Genomic DNA, 16,060 nt, shown 5'->3' with positions numbered 1-16,060 from the left:
TTCTTTCATGGCTGTGTTCTTTACTGTTTGAAGTGATTCAAACGGTGTTTTACTGAAAAGAATAAATCTGAGTTTGCATCTGAATTACTTTGTTGAACCATTAATTTTCACTCTTATACAATTCTTTTCAAACCGTAAAGAAAACACAATTTGTCTGCTTTGGCTAGACCGTGAAAATAACCTATACATTTTTTTTTTCATGTAAATATTTTGCATTGGAATACGGGTGGGAGATACTTTTAGAATTTTATCTATTGTGATCTACAAAATATAAACTAAAATATTTAATAAAATAACTACATCGATTATTTATTGAAAATTTGATTATTACAAAAAGTGTTTCTCAAATGGATATCTTTTTACAGTCTTAGTATATGGCAAGTTTATTTCCGTAATAAAACATCTCGGTAGTATAGATAAATTTAGAAAATATATATATACATAAATTATTTAGTAGTTCGAAGTCTATTTTAAGTAATTTACATTCTCAAAAGAGATAATTTTCAAAATTAGTATTTTTCTCAATAAGTTGCAATCGTTTAGAGATCGTTTTATGACGAAAGTAAACTTAGCATAATCTCTTACTTAATAAGTAAAATTTAAATGATATTGGCATATACATTGTGAAAAATTTTTGTAAATTAATGTTAGAAGTTACTATAATATAAATACTGATACCTAGAAAATGATTTGTAATTTGCATAAAAATTTGAACAATTTTATTTATTGGAAAAGGAACTTTGCGCATTAAATATTCCATTATAAAGATTTTAAAAATCCACCATTCGCCTGGAAGATACAAAGTAGAAAAACAAAATCAATGAATGGAAGGAAAAACTTGGAAAAAGAGAATAATTCCAAATTCAATGAAGACATGGGGAAAATTATAGAATATCTCCTTGGGAAAGACGGTGCCTAATACATAAGATAAAATTTAATGCTTGGAAGTAAACGAAATTACAGAGATAGAAAAGTTAACACAACTGAAAGTTACCAAATCTCCTTCTTCATGAGTGAAATAGTCTGGGTGCCCTCACCATGTGCTTTCATTGACAAATACAACCCTAGGAATTTGAGTATGACTTATTTATACTTAGCTTATTGTTGAACAAGCATATTGAGTTTATTTTCGGTCCTCTTGAAGGCGCTCTTACAGGAAAAATTTATTAGACTAAAACTACATCATACAATAATTTCAAAAGGTGTATTTATGTTGTTTCGATGACGTGATAGGTGTTTTTGGCACCCAGTCTAGAATTGGTTTGAATGAATGAAAATTATTTTAAGCTTAATTCTTTTACAGTTATTAAACCAGAATTATAAAATATTTTCAATTCGCAGTACATTAAATGTCCCTTCCTCAATCACTCACTAACGTATTATGCCTAGTTTCCATAAATCGAATCAAGGGCAGAAGCAAACTTCAAAATAAATTGTAATCATAAGCAGCCATTGTTGATCAATGGCACCCAGAACATACATAACGTAATCTAACCCAAACAGCAATATTTAGTGACTGACTAGAAAAATTTGTAGTCATGGCCTTATTTAAACTGACATCTGCATGTTCAAATAATGATGGTTAAACATTAGAAAAAGTTACATCATCATATAATCTTAGAGACTCGAAATCAGTGATTAAGTTACGGGCATTTAATTTTGTGTGATAACAACAAGAATACTCGAAAGTAGAATGAATATGAGCTGTATTCGACGATAAAAATCGAACCCAGCTATGGTTTTCTTATATATAGACGTGAAATATAAGGACAAGAAATTAACAAGAGTCACCAGATAGGGCTAGATAAAACTTGACGAAAGTAGAGGTATTATAAAAGATAATATGATTTTAATATATAATGTTGTGTAAAAAAAAATCGTTGTAGAACATTCAAAATTTTAGGTGCTCGACAGGGGTAATTTAAATTCAATTCTGCTCTCATGCTTTTGTCTCATTAATCATTATTCCAACCTGTGACCCATACTCAGCTTTCAAGTATTCTTCCAATCACATTCAATGAAATTTATTCTGAAATATAATAACTAAAGACCTAAAGTTCGCAGTATAGTAATCGTAATATACAACTATGAATATAGCAAAATAGTTTGTGTATTCACCATTACATCATGGCTGTTGGATAACAACATCGCTCTCTTAGGAAGTCTAAGTTAAGCAGCCACAACATTACATCTACGGCTAATTAACCGAGGGCAAAATTATTGAATGATAAAATAGCCAAAATTTTAAATGGGTTTCTTTTTTTGAAATTCATTGTATGGCCAGAGCGTATTATGTTTTGGAAAAAAAACTGATATAATGAGAATCCACAACAAATAATCTGTTAATAACCCACAAAAACGATTTTTTTAAAATAAGTGGACATGTTATCTTTTAAAATAATCAAGAAATATATTCAAAAAATTTCTTAGAATTTTACTAGCTATGGTCTATATCAATGTGCGCTCTTTAGATGTGATAGTTACGTGGCAGTCTGAATTTTACGGTTATTATTGTTTCAATTTTTTTGTTATTGTTGTGTTGTGACCGTAAAAATGATTTTTTAATTTTAAATTTGTATATAAAACAGCACAAGTGTATTTGAAAATTTGTATTTAAATAATAATTTTAAGTTGTTAAATGTAATCAAAAATTTGTAACAATCTTAGGGATAATATTAAACAAAAAGTTAATTACTTTTAAAATTTATGTTCTTCTAAATATTTTATTCGAATGCCTAGTTGTATTTTTGTCTATCAGAAGATGTACAAGAAGAATCTGGCTATATCGAGATCTTAATAACAGTCAAAGATATCATCTTATCTACCGTTTTGTTTAGCCGAATTTTTAGACAAGGCTATATTTGATAAGGTTACATCTTGATCAGAAAAACTTCATTGGCAAAACAAATTAATAAATATCAGATCGCAAACTGTAACAAATGTGGCCAACTAAAATTTGAGCTCTATCGGAATTTGACCGCGGTTTCGAAATCGGAAATTGACTGAAAATTGAATTCAAAATGGTATACGATAAACAAAATCCATTGAAATAAATCTTTATATTTAAAGTTTTAAGCATCTTAAAACGTAGATGTTATACATCAAATTTACCCAATTTGGATTATTAACAAAAGTTGGAACTAACTGTGATAATATGCAATAACTGTATAATCGACCTCGAAATTCTCCAAGTAAACTAATAAAGTATTCATTATAAGCAACTTTAAATCTTTACAAGTTCGTAACTTTTTTTGCAACAAATTTTCGACAGGTTTAAAAGAAAAAAGATCCAATAGAAATCATGTTTGTTTATTTAAATCTAAAGTATTTTAATTTACATATTTATTATAATTTATAATATTACAAATAAAAAGCATACACTGTATGAATAATAATAATTTGCAAATGAAAAATTAGTATCTGTATTTTGTTGAATAATCTTTTGGTGATACTACTAAACCACGTCCCTTACGAGCACCTCGATACACAGTTTCAATAATATCAATCATTTCTTGTTTATCTTCTAACGGCCAATTAATTTTATTATTATTACCTGTTCCCAAATCAATCATAATGTGTTTGTTTCGGAAGAAGAACATAACAGTACAAGGATCGTACAATTCGTACATTTTATTAAAGTCTGGTACTTCTGTAATATCTACCAAATATATCACTGCGAAATTTTTCACTTTTTCGGCTATATTGTACAACACTTCGTCCATTTTCATACATGTTGGATCCCAATCGTGACCAAAACGTATAACTACAACACGATCATCTTCGCTGAGAATTGCTTGATCTACTTGCCATCCATTGTGTAAATGCCCTAGCATATACGACATATTGATAACGTTTTGCTTTTATTGTTTAGACAAAAAAATTCTAGTTTCTCAAACAATATTCAATATTGGAACGATCGTTTCTGGAATGTACAGATAAATAGTAAAATGTCAAAATCCTAACCAACAAAAAATATTTATGCCAAATGCATAAACGTCATGTTAATAGAATACAACACAGACTTACCTTAAAAGTAGACTAACAGAAGTTAAGTTTCTACCGTTTTATTATACCATGTATATATGAAATATACATAGTATATTAAGTTTAGTCTCAAGTTTGTAACGCTTAAAAATAATGATGCTAGGAAAAAAAGTTTGTCATAGGTGTTCATAAAATCACCTAATTAGTCCATTTCCGGTTGTCCGTCCGTCTGTGGACACGATAACTCAAAAACGAAAAAAGATATCGAGCTGAAATTTTTACAGCGTACTCAGGACGTAAAAATTGAGGTCAAGTTCGTAAATGAGCATCATAGGTCAATTGGGTCTTGGGTCCGTAGGACCCATCTTGTAAACCGTTAGAGATAGAACAAAAGTTTAAATGTAAGAAATGTTTCTTATCAAAAATTAAACAACTTTTGTTTGAAACATTTTTTCGTAAACATCACTGTTTACCCGTGAGGCCGCCAATTAGGCGGAAATTTTATAATATGTACTATACTTGATTATCAGTTATGTATGTGTCACATGTTTGTATATGTTATGTGATAAAGAAATCAACACTTACTATGCATGGTATTTCAACAATTAACTCAGTCAATTGTTTGTTTTCACTTGTTTAATATGGAAATACAAAGCACAACATTAAAACACGACTTGTTTCTTTCCCAATATATTTTACAATACAAATGTGTAATTTTAGTTGCCATAGAGGTAAAATTAGATACATTGTTCATTTATTAATGCACAGCTTACTTCAAATCCATTCGTGTAAGAATGAGAAAGGTGCAGAATTATCCAGGCAAATTAGTCCATAAAATATAATTAAGGGTACAAAAATTCCCATAGAGCTAAAAATTGGTATGAATGTTCAGAATACTATTATAAATGAATTAAGTGAAAAGTCCCCATCAATCCCCCTTGTGCAAAAAATTTTATTGAGGGGGCAATTGATATTGCAATTGATTAAAAACAAAAGACAAAAAATATTTCAAAAAACAGCCTGATGCACAGTACAAAGTACGGAACGACCGATTCGCCCAAATAGGTGTCTTTTTTCTGCTACCTTCTCCACTCTAGTTTTACGTCCTTATTTATGTCGGACATAGGTAATAAGGCGGCATTTTTCACGGTGTTCCAGAGTGGAAATAAGATAAATCCGGCCCTGGTCAATAAAAATTAAACAATTCGACCATTAGTGTGGACGCGATATCCCATTTTTCGGAAATTTTTTCTGTTTTGAAAAGTTTATGAAGAACAAAATAAAATCTGCACTCTACACTCACTATCGAATGTTTTTCGGAATATATTTATACATTTTTGAAAAAAATCAAAAAATGGTAGGTTTAGAAATATGAAAAAGTAAACAGCACCTGAGAAAATCATAGTTGTGTATCTGGATTGATGTGAGATCTTTACCTATATATTGTCACATTATAGTTCAAAATATTCTGCTTGGAAAAATGAGTGTATAAGTATATATATAAATAAATATCCCCGAATAGAAAAATTATATTATTGACGCGGTAAACATAGATACTATATGAGAATTGGGACTAGAAAGAGATCAATTCTAGGGCAATATAATAATATATACATACTAACTTTCTGGATATTGGCGCCAGTCTGGCGGACGAGTGATATCACATATAATGTAAAACATACAAATAATAGTGGTAACAAATCATAGCCATTTTCTATCCGTTTAAGATTTTTCTTACTGTCTTCTATGTATTGTGTATTTAGTACTCTCATCATATAGTTTGAAATAGTCATGTATCTTATACGGTCGGGTAGAAAGTAAACTGGGAACTTTTTATCTGTAATAACATTAATATTTTTTTATCGAGGATAAAATTGGAGGATTATAGAATATTCCGTATTTTCTTGCATTTTTTGATATTTCCTATTTCGATATAATACCTTTGCCAAAAAATACAAAATTTTATTTCCCATTTTGCAATTAGTTGACCTTAAAAATTACCTTATTATTTTTACACAAGTTGAGTTTTACAATTATTCAAGTCAGTGATGGATTTACGGATATGCAGAGTAGGCCCGGACATATTGCGGCAGATTTTAAGATTTTGGCAGCGGAAAAATGTTAGATTAAAAAGTAACTTTTATTAACGAATGAATCTGTTATTATCATTCTAACTTCCAAATAGTAATACATTAAAAACTTAAATAACATTAATAAGTTTATAGATAGGAGTTAGGTACATTATGGTACGAGAGCTGGCAACGTTTTCCTGTGTTTATTTTAAGAAGGCTGAATTTCGAATACTATGTTTTGTATCTGATTGAAATTGTGCTAATTAACGCGGGATGTGCATTATTAAAGCAACTGAATTTCTGCATGACAAATTAAAATTATATTCTTTAATTATAAAACTGAATCATATAAAATCACTTAGGGGAAAGTGGTATATAATGATCCCTCAGGGAAAAATGATCCCTCTTTGTTTTAAGTGACCCTTTAAAGACATCTAGTATATTTGCGTGATCAAATTAATCGTTCAACAAAGTCTTATGGCAATGTAAAAACTATTTGGTGTTTCGTAGGTAAAATATCAATTTTACTGCTTATGATCTATGGTAAGACAAATTTCAACGCACAATTTCATATCAATTTTACTGCTTATGATCTATGGTAAGACAAATTTCAACGCACAATTTCCTTTTTTGTGTTATTTTTTGCTGGCTAGTTGTTTTACTCTTGGATTCTTAAAAATCTGGAAATCGACGATATTATCAAAGCGGAAAACCGCTTTTCTTTATATTTTTTTTTTTCACCAATGAATACCTATATAGGTATTTAAGAGGATTGTTAAAAAAAGGATTGTTAAGAATGATTTCACGTCAATCAAAAATGTGTATAGGAACTGCCTTAAAACTTTTTAAAATTATTATTTTTTAATCGCCCGAACTAAAAAAAAAAGGTGTTAAGTTTGACCGCTACGTGTGTGAGTCTGTCGGATCGTAGCGTCTAAACGAATGAACCGATTTTGATTTTTTTCGGTTTTGTTTGAATGGTAATTTAAGGGAGAGTGTTCTTAGCTAGGTATGCGCTTTTAGGGTTCCGTACCCGAAAAAACTAAAAAATTGACGATAATGATCAAAGTCGGTTCAATTTGGAAAAGGCTTTAAGAAAAAATTTGATTTTTTTGGTTTTGTTTGAATGGTAATTTAATGAAGAGTCTTCATAGATATGTTTCAAGTGCGAGTTTAGGATTCCGTACCCGGAAAATTGGTCGGAGGTTTTTAAATTTTGTAAATTTCATTTGTTTGGAACTTTGCTGATTCAATGTGAACGACAAACTCTGACAAAAGATCTTGTATACTAACGAGCGTTTTTAACTCGTTTCAGCTTTAATATGATACCGATACAAACCCCTAATACTTATATTTCATTATATTAGGTTAAACTTAATGATTTTTGCAAATAATAACTGCAGTTATGTGAAGTATCACAAAGTTACTCCTGTACCAAAACTAAACAACATTCTTTGAAACGATACTAATATACGCATGGAGATAACTCCTAGCTCTCTCGCTACTAACTATTGGTATATCTGGAGCATTGTGTGTAACGTTTATAGCTCACTTGAATCAAACTACTTCGTATGTGCAAAACTTTATTTTTGTGAATATTTCTTTAAAAATGCTTCAGTTTAATAATAAGTACAAAGTTTAAAAAAACATTTCTTTGAAAATTAAATAAAATCTTAAAGTGTAATAAATTATAAAATTATAAAAATTATTGATTGATTTTAATAATTATTATCATTGCTTGATTGTAAAATTTTCGCAATACAAGGAATTCATTGGAAGGATTGAATTTGAATAGTGTTTCTAAGTTTTGTTTCGTAGCGAAGAAAAATGTTAATAAATCTTTTATTAACTCTTATCTCTCTGAGTAAGTAATATTATTAATTATTTATTTATCATTCGAATTCGCGATCCAGTCGGAAACTTCTTTATTTGAAAATTTTATTGATGATAAATCTAGATGAAAGTTGTATAGTTATAATAATCGATCGAAGTTTCAAAACTATCGTATTTAGTATAAAAACTATCTTTTATGATATTAAAGATTTTATTCTATCACTATAACGTGTATTCTGTAGGCTAAACCGTTTATAGATAATTCATTCAAATATTTGAAAATGCAGTGTTTTCTTTCATAAAGGCGGAAAATTTTGATTTTGTCATGACTTTTTCGTATTCTTATAAGAAAATTTGAATAAAAAATTCAAAAAAAATCATGTTTTTCGTTACTTTAAACAATATAGAATTACAAACATTATCTACTTATATTTTAAATTTTAACGTGTGACGCAATTCAAAATTTTCCAGGGTCCGTGAAAGAATGCTCCCTAAAATCTTCGATCGATAAAAATTTTTATAAACAACTTTATAGTAATTAAAATTAAACTAACAAAGTATCACACCTTATCAATAATTTGATGTAACAACATTAAAGAAAACATATTTCATCCCTTTTTAACGCGGTCGGAAAACAAGAAAGATTTTTGTAAATTTATTTTTAGTAAAAGCACATTGCTCGTATACTTTAATATATTATAGAAATTATAATCATAACAATGTATCTTTGTTGGAGACGTATCCTTCGCATAGAAAGAGAAATGGACGTAGCGTATTCGTAATTTTGATTAATATAAATTTTAAAATTTACAAATTCGTACAAATTTTGAATTAGAAAACTTATCAATAACTTCGAACATTCATAAAAAAAATAAGGAAACGTTTTAGGTTAACAGACCTAAAAAATAAAATATATATTAAGAAACTGTATTAATTACAACAATACTGTTTAGATATTTGAATGAATAGCCCACTGTTTTAATGGACTAGTGGATTTAAGGAGATATGCAAGTATTGAATAATACTAGGGATTTCAATAAAACTTTATAAATAAATTTTTTTGATTAACAAAGTTTCCAAAAATCACAACAAATGCCTATGTCATCGGGATTTTTATTATTATTTTATTGTTCAAAGTTGGCTGAAAAATTGATGAATCATATAGGTTATCCTTTTCAATTGGATATTTTTATATCAACAAATCTAGAGAGTGGGATAAAAAACTATGCAAAATATTTAGACCTCTCTTGTAGTTTATAATAATACCATAAAAATATAAGGTTGCCGATGATATAACAACAAAATTTTAATTTAATTATGAGTTCATCGAAGATCTATTATTTGATTAACAGAGACGACTATATGTAGAGTATTGATGATCGAAGAGAGATATGTATATTATCAAATTTATAAGCAGCATTTGCACATAGTTGCGTGGTATTGTAAAGCTAAAAATAACACATTATTTGACTACAAAGCAAGTATTTGGTTTATATGTACCGTGCAATAAACCAAAACTTTTTTACAATACTGTAGGTTTACAATCACCTTAACATTAGCATCTTTATAATAATAAGCAGGGCCATACTTTTAGAATTCGGAGGCCCTGAGGCCAAAATGTGGTGCAGGCCCCTAAAATTGTTTCGTATATAGTACCTATAGTATACTCAAGTAAAATGATTACGTACAGCATATGAAAAAGTTTATTCTTGTATTAGGTATATCTGCACACTGACAATCTTTTATTAATTCTAATTAAATAAAAACTTAGCACGATTTCTTATTAGCAAAAGTGTTGACAATATCAACAAAATTTATATCGCGGAGAATGTCGCTTTCCTAACTGAGTAGCATGATATTCGACAAGCGTTTTTGAATCATCGACGTTCGCAATCTGTTCTTTATAATCTTTAGTTTTAAAAATGATCTTTCCCCACTGCAATTACCTAGTTATCATAATCGATAAACAAATACAAAGTGCCACTTCTGCATTACAAAAAGCAGATTGCACATTATTTTGTAAAATTATCCGGTATAAAGAAAAATTTCATTCTTTCATTAGCTAAATTCAAGTCTAAATTATCAGGGTAATGATGTACAATATTTGTGGCATTAAGTTCCAGCTGAGAAGGTTTCATTGTGGTAATCTCAGCCAAGAAACCGAATCGTTCATCAACGATAGTCGATCAAATATTGTTATTCGACAACTACAGCAACACTACACAAATTTTTGCTAACAACTACACTAGAAAACCTTCTTAGTTTCGATAGAATTTGGGATTAATTAAAAAACACATCAATAATTTTTCTATTTTATCCGAATTGGTGATGGTCCTCAATTGGTAGAGTCCTAGGGCCATGGCCCCGCTGGCCCCGTCCTAAATTCGGCCCTGATAATAAGGAAAACATCTTTATAAATAAACTTTTCTATAAAATTATTTTATAAATTCCAAATAATGGCATTTCTATTTTCTTATAAAAATAATTCATGTATTGTTATTTATGCCGAATAAATGTAACCACATCATTATGCATTACATGAATATTGCATACATTAACGCGAAAATATTAGTTTTTCTCCCTCTTTCTATTTCTTCCCCCTTTATATATCATTTTGTATGTGGTAGTAGTTCAATCCGTTTGTTATTTTCAACTATTGTGTTCAAGTTATACATTTTGAAAGCTCAATGACGTTACATACTGATATCCTCTAAAATAAAGGCGCCAGTCATACTGGCATCATCAAAATGTATTTTTGAAGAAATGTGTCAATCTGAAATATTCAAGGGAAATTCTTTACTTAAAAAATAGAAACTATAATTATCTGAACGTGAGAAGTAAAAGACGAGAAAAATTTTTTGGATAAACCATCTTTCACAAAATTTAGGGATATAAGGTACACGCAGAGCTCTAGATAATTGCATTAGTACGGTGTATAGACCCGGAAAAATCGGTCATTGAGCAAGCAGGATCCCGTCTAAAACATGCTCCTGAATGTAAAAGTGCAGGTTACCGGTGGGTAACCCGGTAGGCTATTGATTAAACCAATTTATTTTAAACAAATAAGTTATATTGACCAAATTGCTTCGGAAAAAATTTTATCATATAATTTTCCTCAACGCAACCTCCCAGAAAACACGAAAAACTGTTTTTACAACTTTCCGGGGGGTTGTGTTGTGGAAAATGTTTATTTTCGAACTTCTCTGTTAATTTGACTTAATTTCGAGTCGATTGATGAAAATGCGATCTTTATAGCATGTATAAAACAGAAAATCGTTATTTTTGGATGGTTTTTCGCGCACTTTCTTGTACATACATTTGATAATTTTAGAAAACTAATACATATGGCGGCCGAATGGCGATATACAGCTGTTTTATTAGTTATTTGGACCCATTTTGGGTAAAACTTTCAGTCCGTTTTTGTCTAAACTGTACGATTTGCGGAAAAATGTTGCAAAAACAACTTTCTAATTTAAAGTGTCCATCTATCGATTACCAGTTATGGAGTAGAGTGAGTTTTTCATTGAGCTTAAAAATCTAGATTTAGTTTAATTTCTGCCTAAGACGTGCGCCTACACACCCGAATGTTTTGCTTGAAGCATTTTAATCGATAAAACTTCGAGTTTCAAGCATATATCAACTTAAAATAATAATATCCAGCAAATCGGCTATAACGACCTACGTATAGATCCTAATATGTATATACATTCATACTTTTGTTGTACATTACTTTTTGAGTTAAACAAAACAATATATTTTGAACCTTATAAACTTTATCTTAGCATAATTAGTCAACAATAACAACCTAAATGTGCTTTTATTTTAATATCTGTAGTCATTATAAGCAATATGGACATTTTTTCATATCGCTTATAACGACTACAGATTATATGTATAATCAATCACCAGCAAATCCGACACTGGCCGCCGCCCAATATAATGATGGTTCTTTAATTAAAAATTAAAACGGACTATCAATATATATATTAATCAATATCGATATTGACTCAATAATTGACAGTGTTAGTTGGGTGAGCCTTATTTTTGGGCGAAAATTGATAAGTATTGTAAAAATGGATAAATTTACCCAGGATTAGGTAATTTTAACTTCTTAGGGTATAAATTTATTGACAACCATAAGATCGGATTTTAAAATTTTTATTTCGATCGACCAACATCAAAGTTTGAAAGTGTTATTTTTAATTTAATCAGAAAAGTTTTGAATTATCGATCTTGTCATAAATTAAAGAAAGGTGTATACGTTTCGATAAAGATGTTGCGCATTTAAATCAATGGAGGCAATTTACCCTTTCTACATAATTTTAAATTCTTCTTAACTGATGTAATAGACAATTGCGTATTTCTATTTCGAGTATACAATGATGTCAACATTATAAAAGCACAACGCTACGAGAAACAAGGCAGTCAGACTGGCGTCATGATTGTATGTATATTTTCTATAAGGACATCAATATAATAAAATGACCTAAAAAATATTATTTTTTTGGATGCGAATAAACTATTATAAAAATATGTAGTTAAAATACAGAGTGTCTCAGATTGAAATAGAACTTTGGTCCAGAAATACTTTACTGATTGCAGACTCGGGAATTTTTAAAAGCCTTGTTTTAGCAAATAAATAATATCGAACATAGTTGAACCTCGGGAATCCAGCCCCTGGCTAATCCGACATGTAGCCATATCTTCGCTAATGTAGAGATAATGCAGGATAATGCAGAGTATAACATAACAATTTTATCATTGGATTTGTTATTTGTCGGATTACAAGGTATTCTTTTGTAAAAAATTCCGGACTATAAGGGGTCCTAGGCAATTCTCCATTACCAGATCAATTTCATATCAACTTCTAACTTCAGACCAACTTACCAAACTCTTGAGTAAATTAGTATAGTTAAATTGTATGTAAAAAAAAAGAAAGAATGTGGTGTTGATTTAATGTAAGGCTGTCTTTGAAGCTGGTAAACTGTTTATATATTATCGGTTTAATTAAAAGACCATTGCATCGACCGTTTCTTAAAATATTCGACATTGTTTCAAGCTGGTATAATAATTATATAAAATTTAAATATTCAATTTTATAGTAAACAATTAAAACTTAGTTTGGGCCCCTCTGCTTTTGACCTTGTGTACAAGAAGATTCCCAGATCCCAGAATCAACTTAAACTCTCTACACAATTATTCCAAAATTCACAGTGACAGTATTTCAAGTTTAGCAAAAAATTTTTATTCGAAGCTTACCTCTAAAGCAACAGTTTTATTGTAAGGTAACGGTATATCTCATTTGATAAAAGTTATCTTTGTTTCCTATTATAATTATTTTCTGAATTCAAGAAAGGCTTACTGTTATCATAAATACTGGGGATCATCTTCGACCTCCCAGTGTACACCTTTTACAGACTTAAAAACGTGCCAAAATTTAAGTAAAGTTTAAAAGCTAGGGAATGGTATAGTTTAGCAGTAACTAGACAAATAAACTGATTTTTGAAAACTTCTTTGAGATAAATATTATGTTGAGTATCTTTTGATTTATGAGCTTTCTCCCTTAAGCGACCACTTGTACCATCTTTCCTTACATACTGTTACTATTTTTCTCGATTATTATTTAGAGGACGTAAATAATTCTCATAAATGTCTTGATTTTAGGTTATTTGTCTTGGAGAGAAGTATTAAGTTTACGGCTCTTGGAAATTCGAATACCAACACATGCAGTACGGAATAACGTAGCAATTCTTGAATGCAATTTTGATTTGGATGGTGAAGAATTGTATTCAGTAAAATGGTATAAAGATGGTAATGAATTCTATCGTTATGTACCAAAAAATGATCCTCCTGGTCAGAAATTTCCTCTGTCGGGGATATATGTTGATGTAAGTTTGGTTTGTTTTAAGGTTTGTTTTAAGGGACAGACAGACAGGCGGACGGATGGATAAACGAAAATGGACTAACTAAGTGATTTTATGAACACCTATACCAAAATTTTGTTCGTATCACCAACATTTTTAAGCGTTACAAACTTGAGACTAAAATTAGTATACCTTGATATGTATTTCATATATACAGAGTATAAAATTCAGCAGTTAAAACTCTGGTTTCAATTATGTCTGTAAATTATAAAAGCTTTTGGCTAGCTAGATTATAACAGCCTTTTAATAAAACCTAGAAATGAATTATTATTAATTTTTGGTTCAGGAACAAAAATCAACCGAAAAGATGTTGGCAATAAGTCCAGTAACATTGCAAAGTAGTGGAGTATACCGTTGTGAAGTTTCTGCTGAAGCACCTTCGTTTCAAACAGTTCAAGATGAAGGCAATATGACTGTTGTGGGTAAGTAAACAGAAATTAATTTATGCCATAAATAATTTAACAGGGACTAATATCCATTAAGATGTGACTAATCACCAATGTAAAAAATAATATTGCAATGATTATAATATTATATAATGAAGCTCGCGAGCCGACTCATAATCGGCCAAAATTACATGGCTGAATTCAAATGATAGAAACAAAACAGTTGGTTCACCCGTCACCATAATTGGAATGTACGGCCATTGAAGGTTGTTTTGCAAAAGATACTGAATAAATACTTGTAAATTAGTAGATCTTACTCAAAAAATTATATGGGCTGCTTTATCCAAATTGTATTTTTTTATTTAAAAAAGCGTGGAAAAAAGGATAGTGTTAGGATATATGGATATATCATATCATTATAATTAAATTGTTACTTAAACATTAATCATTTAAAACAATTCAATTGCAGCTTTGCCAGATTCGGGTCCAAAAATTACCGGTGCTTTCGCACGTTATAAAATTGGTGAAAAATTAGCGATGAAGTGCATATCTGGAAAATCCAAACCAGCAACAGATTTGACGTGGCTACTGAACGGTGAACAAGTATGTGATAATTTTTTTAGCGCAAAAATAAATACTTATAGTAATATAGTTAAATTATTATTAAGTTACTTTAATTCTTAACCCCTATGTGAGTGACAAGGCACCTGGGTACGTTTTGCATTTTAGATTAAAAGAAATAGTATATTTTACGCATTGTAAATAGCTGTGATTTCCGGAGAGCTCTTAACTTTTTGTAAACCTTTTTTCTTTTTGGTTTGACCCCGTCAACTCATTCGATTTTCTCTAATTTAATAATCTTAATAATAATAAACAGCTCATTCATTGATACCTAACTGAATATATGCATAGTATTTAAACAATTGACTTTTTTGTTAAATTTCTTGATTTTATATACGATTTATGTATTTTTAGGTTCACTCTCAGCATTTACGTGGACCCTTTAGAGTTGTAGTTGGCTCAGAAGGTTTGGAACAAACGTCTTTGACACTGCATTTTAAAGTAAAGGCTAGTCACTTTAAAGGCAGTGAAATGAAATTGGAATGTCTGGCAACAATAAATCCCGTGTATTCACAAAGTAGCACAGAAATTGTTGGAAATATACCAAGAACCCATCGAAAACATCATAATAATTATGTTAGGACAACAACGCCAATGTTTGACGATAGTACAACGGAATTATTTTCTCAAAATCTAACAGACGATTCTTTGAATGGTAATAGCTGTTTTTTATTTTGAATTGTTTTTCCTTTTTCATCATTTATTCATTCTGCTTTTTCTTAAAATTTTCTAGCTACAACTTCAACATCATGTGCTACAAACTTCTTATACGCCGGTAACAATAATATATTACTTACCATATTTTTTGCATCAATAATAAAATTAGTTTTCTATCTAATTGTTGAGCAATTTTCGCGGTAACAAAAATATTAATAAAATTGTTTACAAATTATAGAAAAAAAATTTATTCTATATATTTTAATAATTATAATGAGCCTGCCCTAATCAAATTTCTTTGGGTAAATTATTTTTTGAAGAACTATCATAAAAATGAAGCCAAATTATATATAAACATTATTTTCATTAAATGAAAAGGTTTTTTTGTGAAAAAGTGTAAAATGCACAGGTATACAGGATAGCCCAAAAGTCAGCAAATACACCATGTTCTGTTATTGACTGCAGAGACTCGGCTTACCAAAACAAGATCATCAAGAGCAACAACAAAAAAACTCTTTTCCAAATTTGGATCTGAGGCCTAATTTGGGAGATACGAGTATGGCAAAAATTGATAAATTTGTTC

General features: G+C 29.7%; 2 protein-coding genes across 2 annotated transcripts; one reads left to right on the top strand and one right to left on the bottom strand.

Moving 5' to 3' along the window:
- Positions 1 to 3,384: 3,384 nt before the first annotated feature.
- Positions 3,385 to 3,979, bottom strand: LOC123293352 (thioredoxin-like protein 4A). The gene has a single exon (XM_044874141.1). It carries the CDS (start codon positions 3,840 to 3,842, stop codon positions 3,414 to 3,416), a length of 429 nt encoding a protein of 142 aa, XP_044730076.1. The 5' UTR covers positions 3,843 to 3,979; the 3' UTR covers positions 3,385 to 3,413.
- A 3,823-nt stretch (positions 3,980 to 7,802) lies between these two features.
- Positions 7,803 to 15,681, top strand: LOC123292660. Its single transcript, XM_044873372.1, has 6 exons — positions 7,803 to 7,920; positions 13,554 to 13,777; positions 14,100 to 14,235; positions 14,669 to 14,802; positions 15,175 to 15,475; positions 15,554 to 15,681. The coding sequence occupies exons 1-6, from the start codon at positions 7,884 to 7,886 to the stop codon at positions 15,679 to 15,681; spliced, it is 960 nt and encodes a 319-aa protein (XP_044729307.1). The 5' UTR covers positions 7,803 to 7,883.
- The last annotated feature ends 379 nt before the right edge of the window (positions 15,682 to 16,060 follow it).

This window comes from Chrysoperla carnea, chromosome 2, assembly GCF_905475395.1.
Source record: "Chrysoperla carnea chromosome 2, inChrCarn1.1, whole genome shotgun sequence".
NCBI classification, from domain to species: domain Eukaryota; kingdom Metazoa; phylum Arthropoda; class Insecta; order Neuroptera; family Chrysopidae; genus Chrysoperla; species Chrysoperla carnea.
The sequence above is the reverse complement of the archived record's forward strand: the minus strand, read 5'-3'. Positions and strand labels throughout refer to the sequence as shown.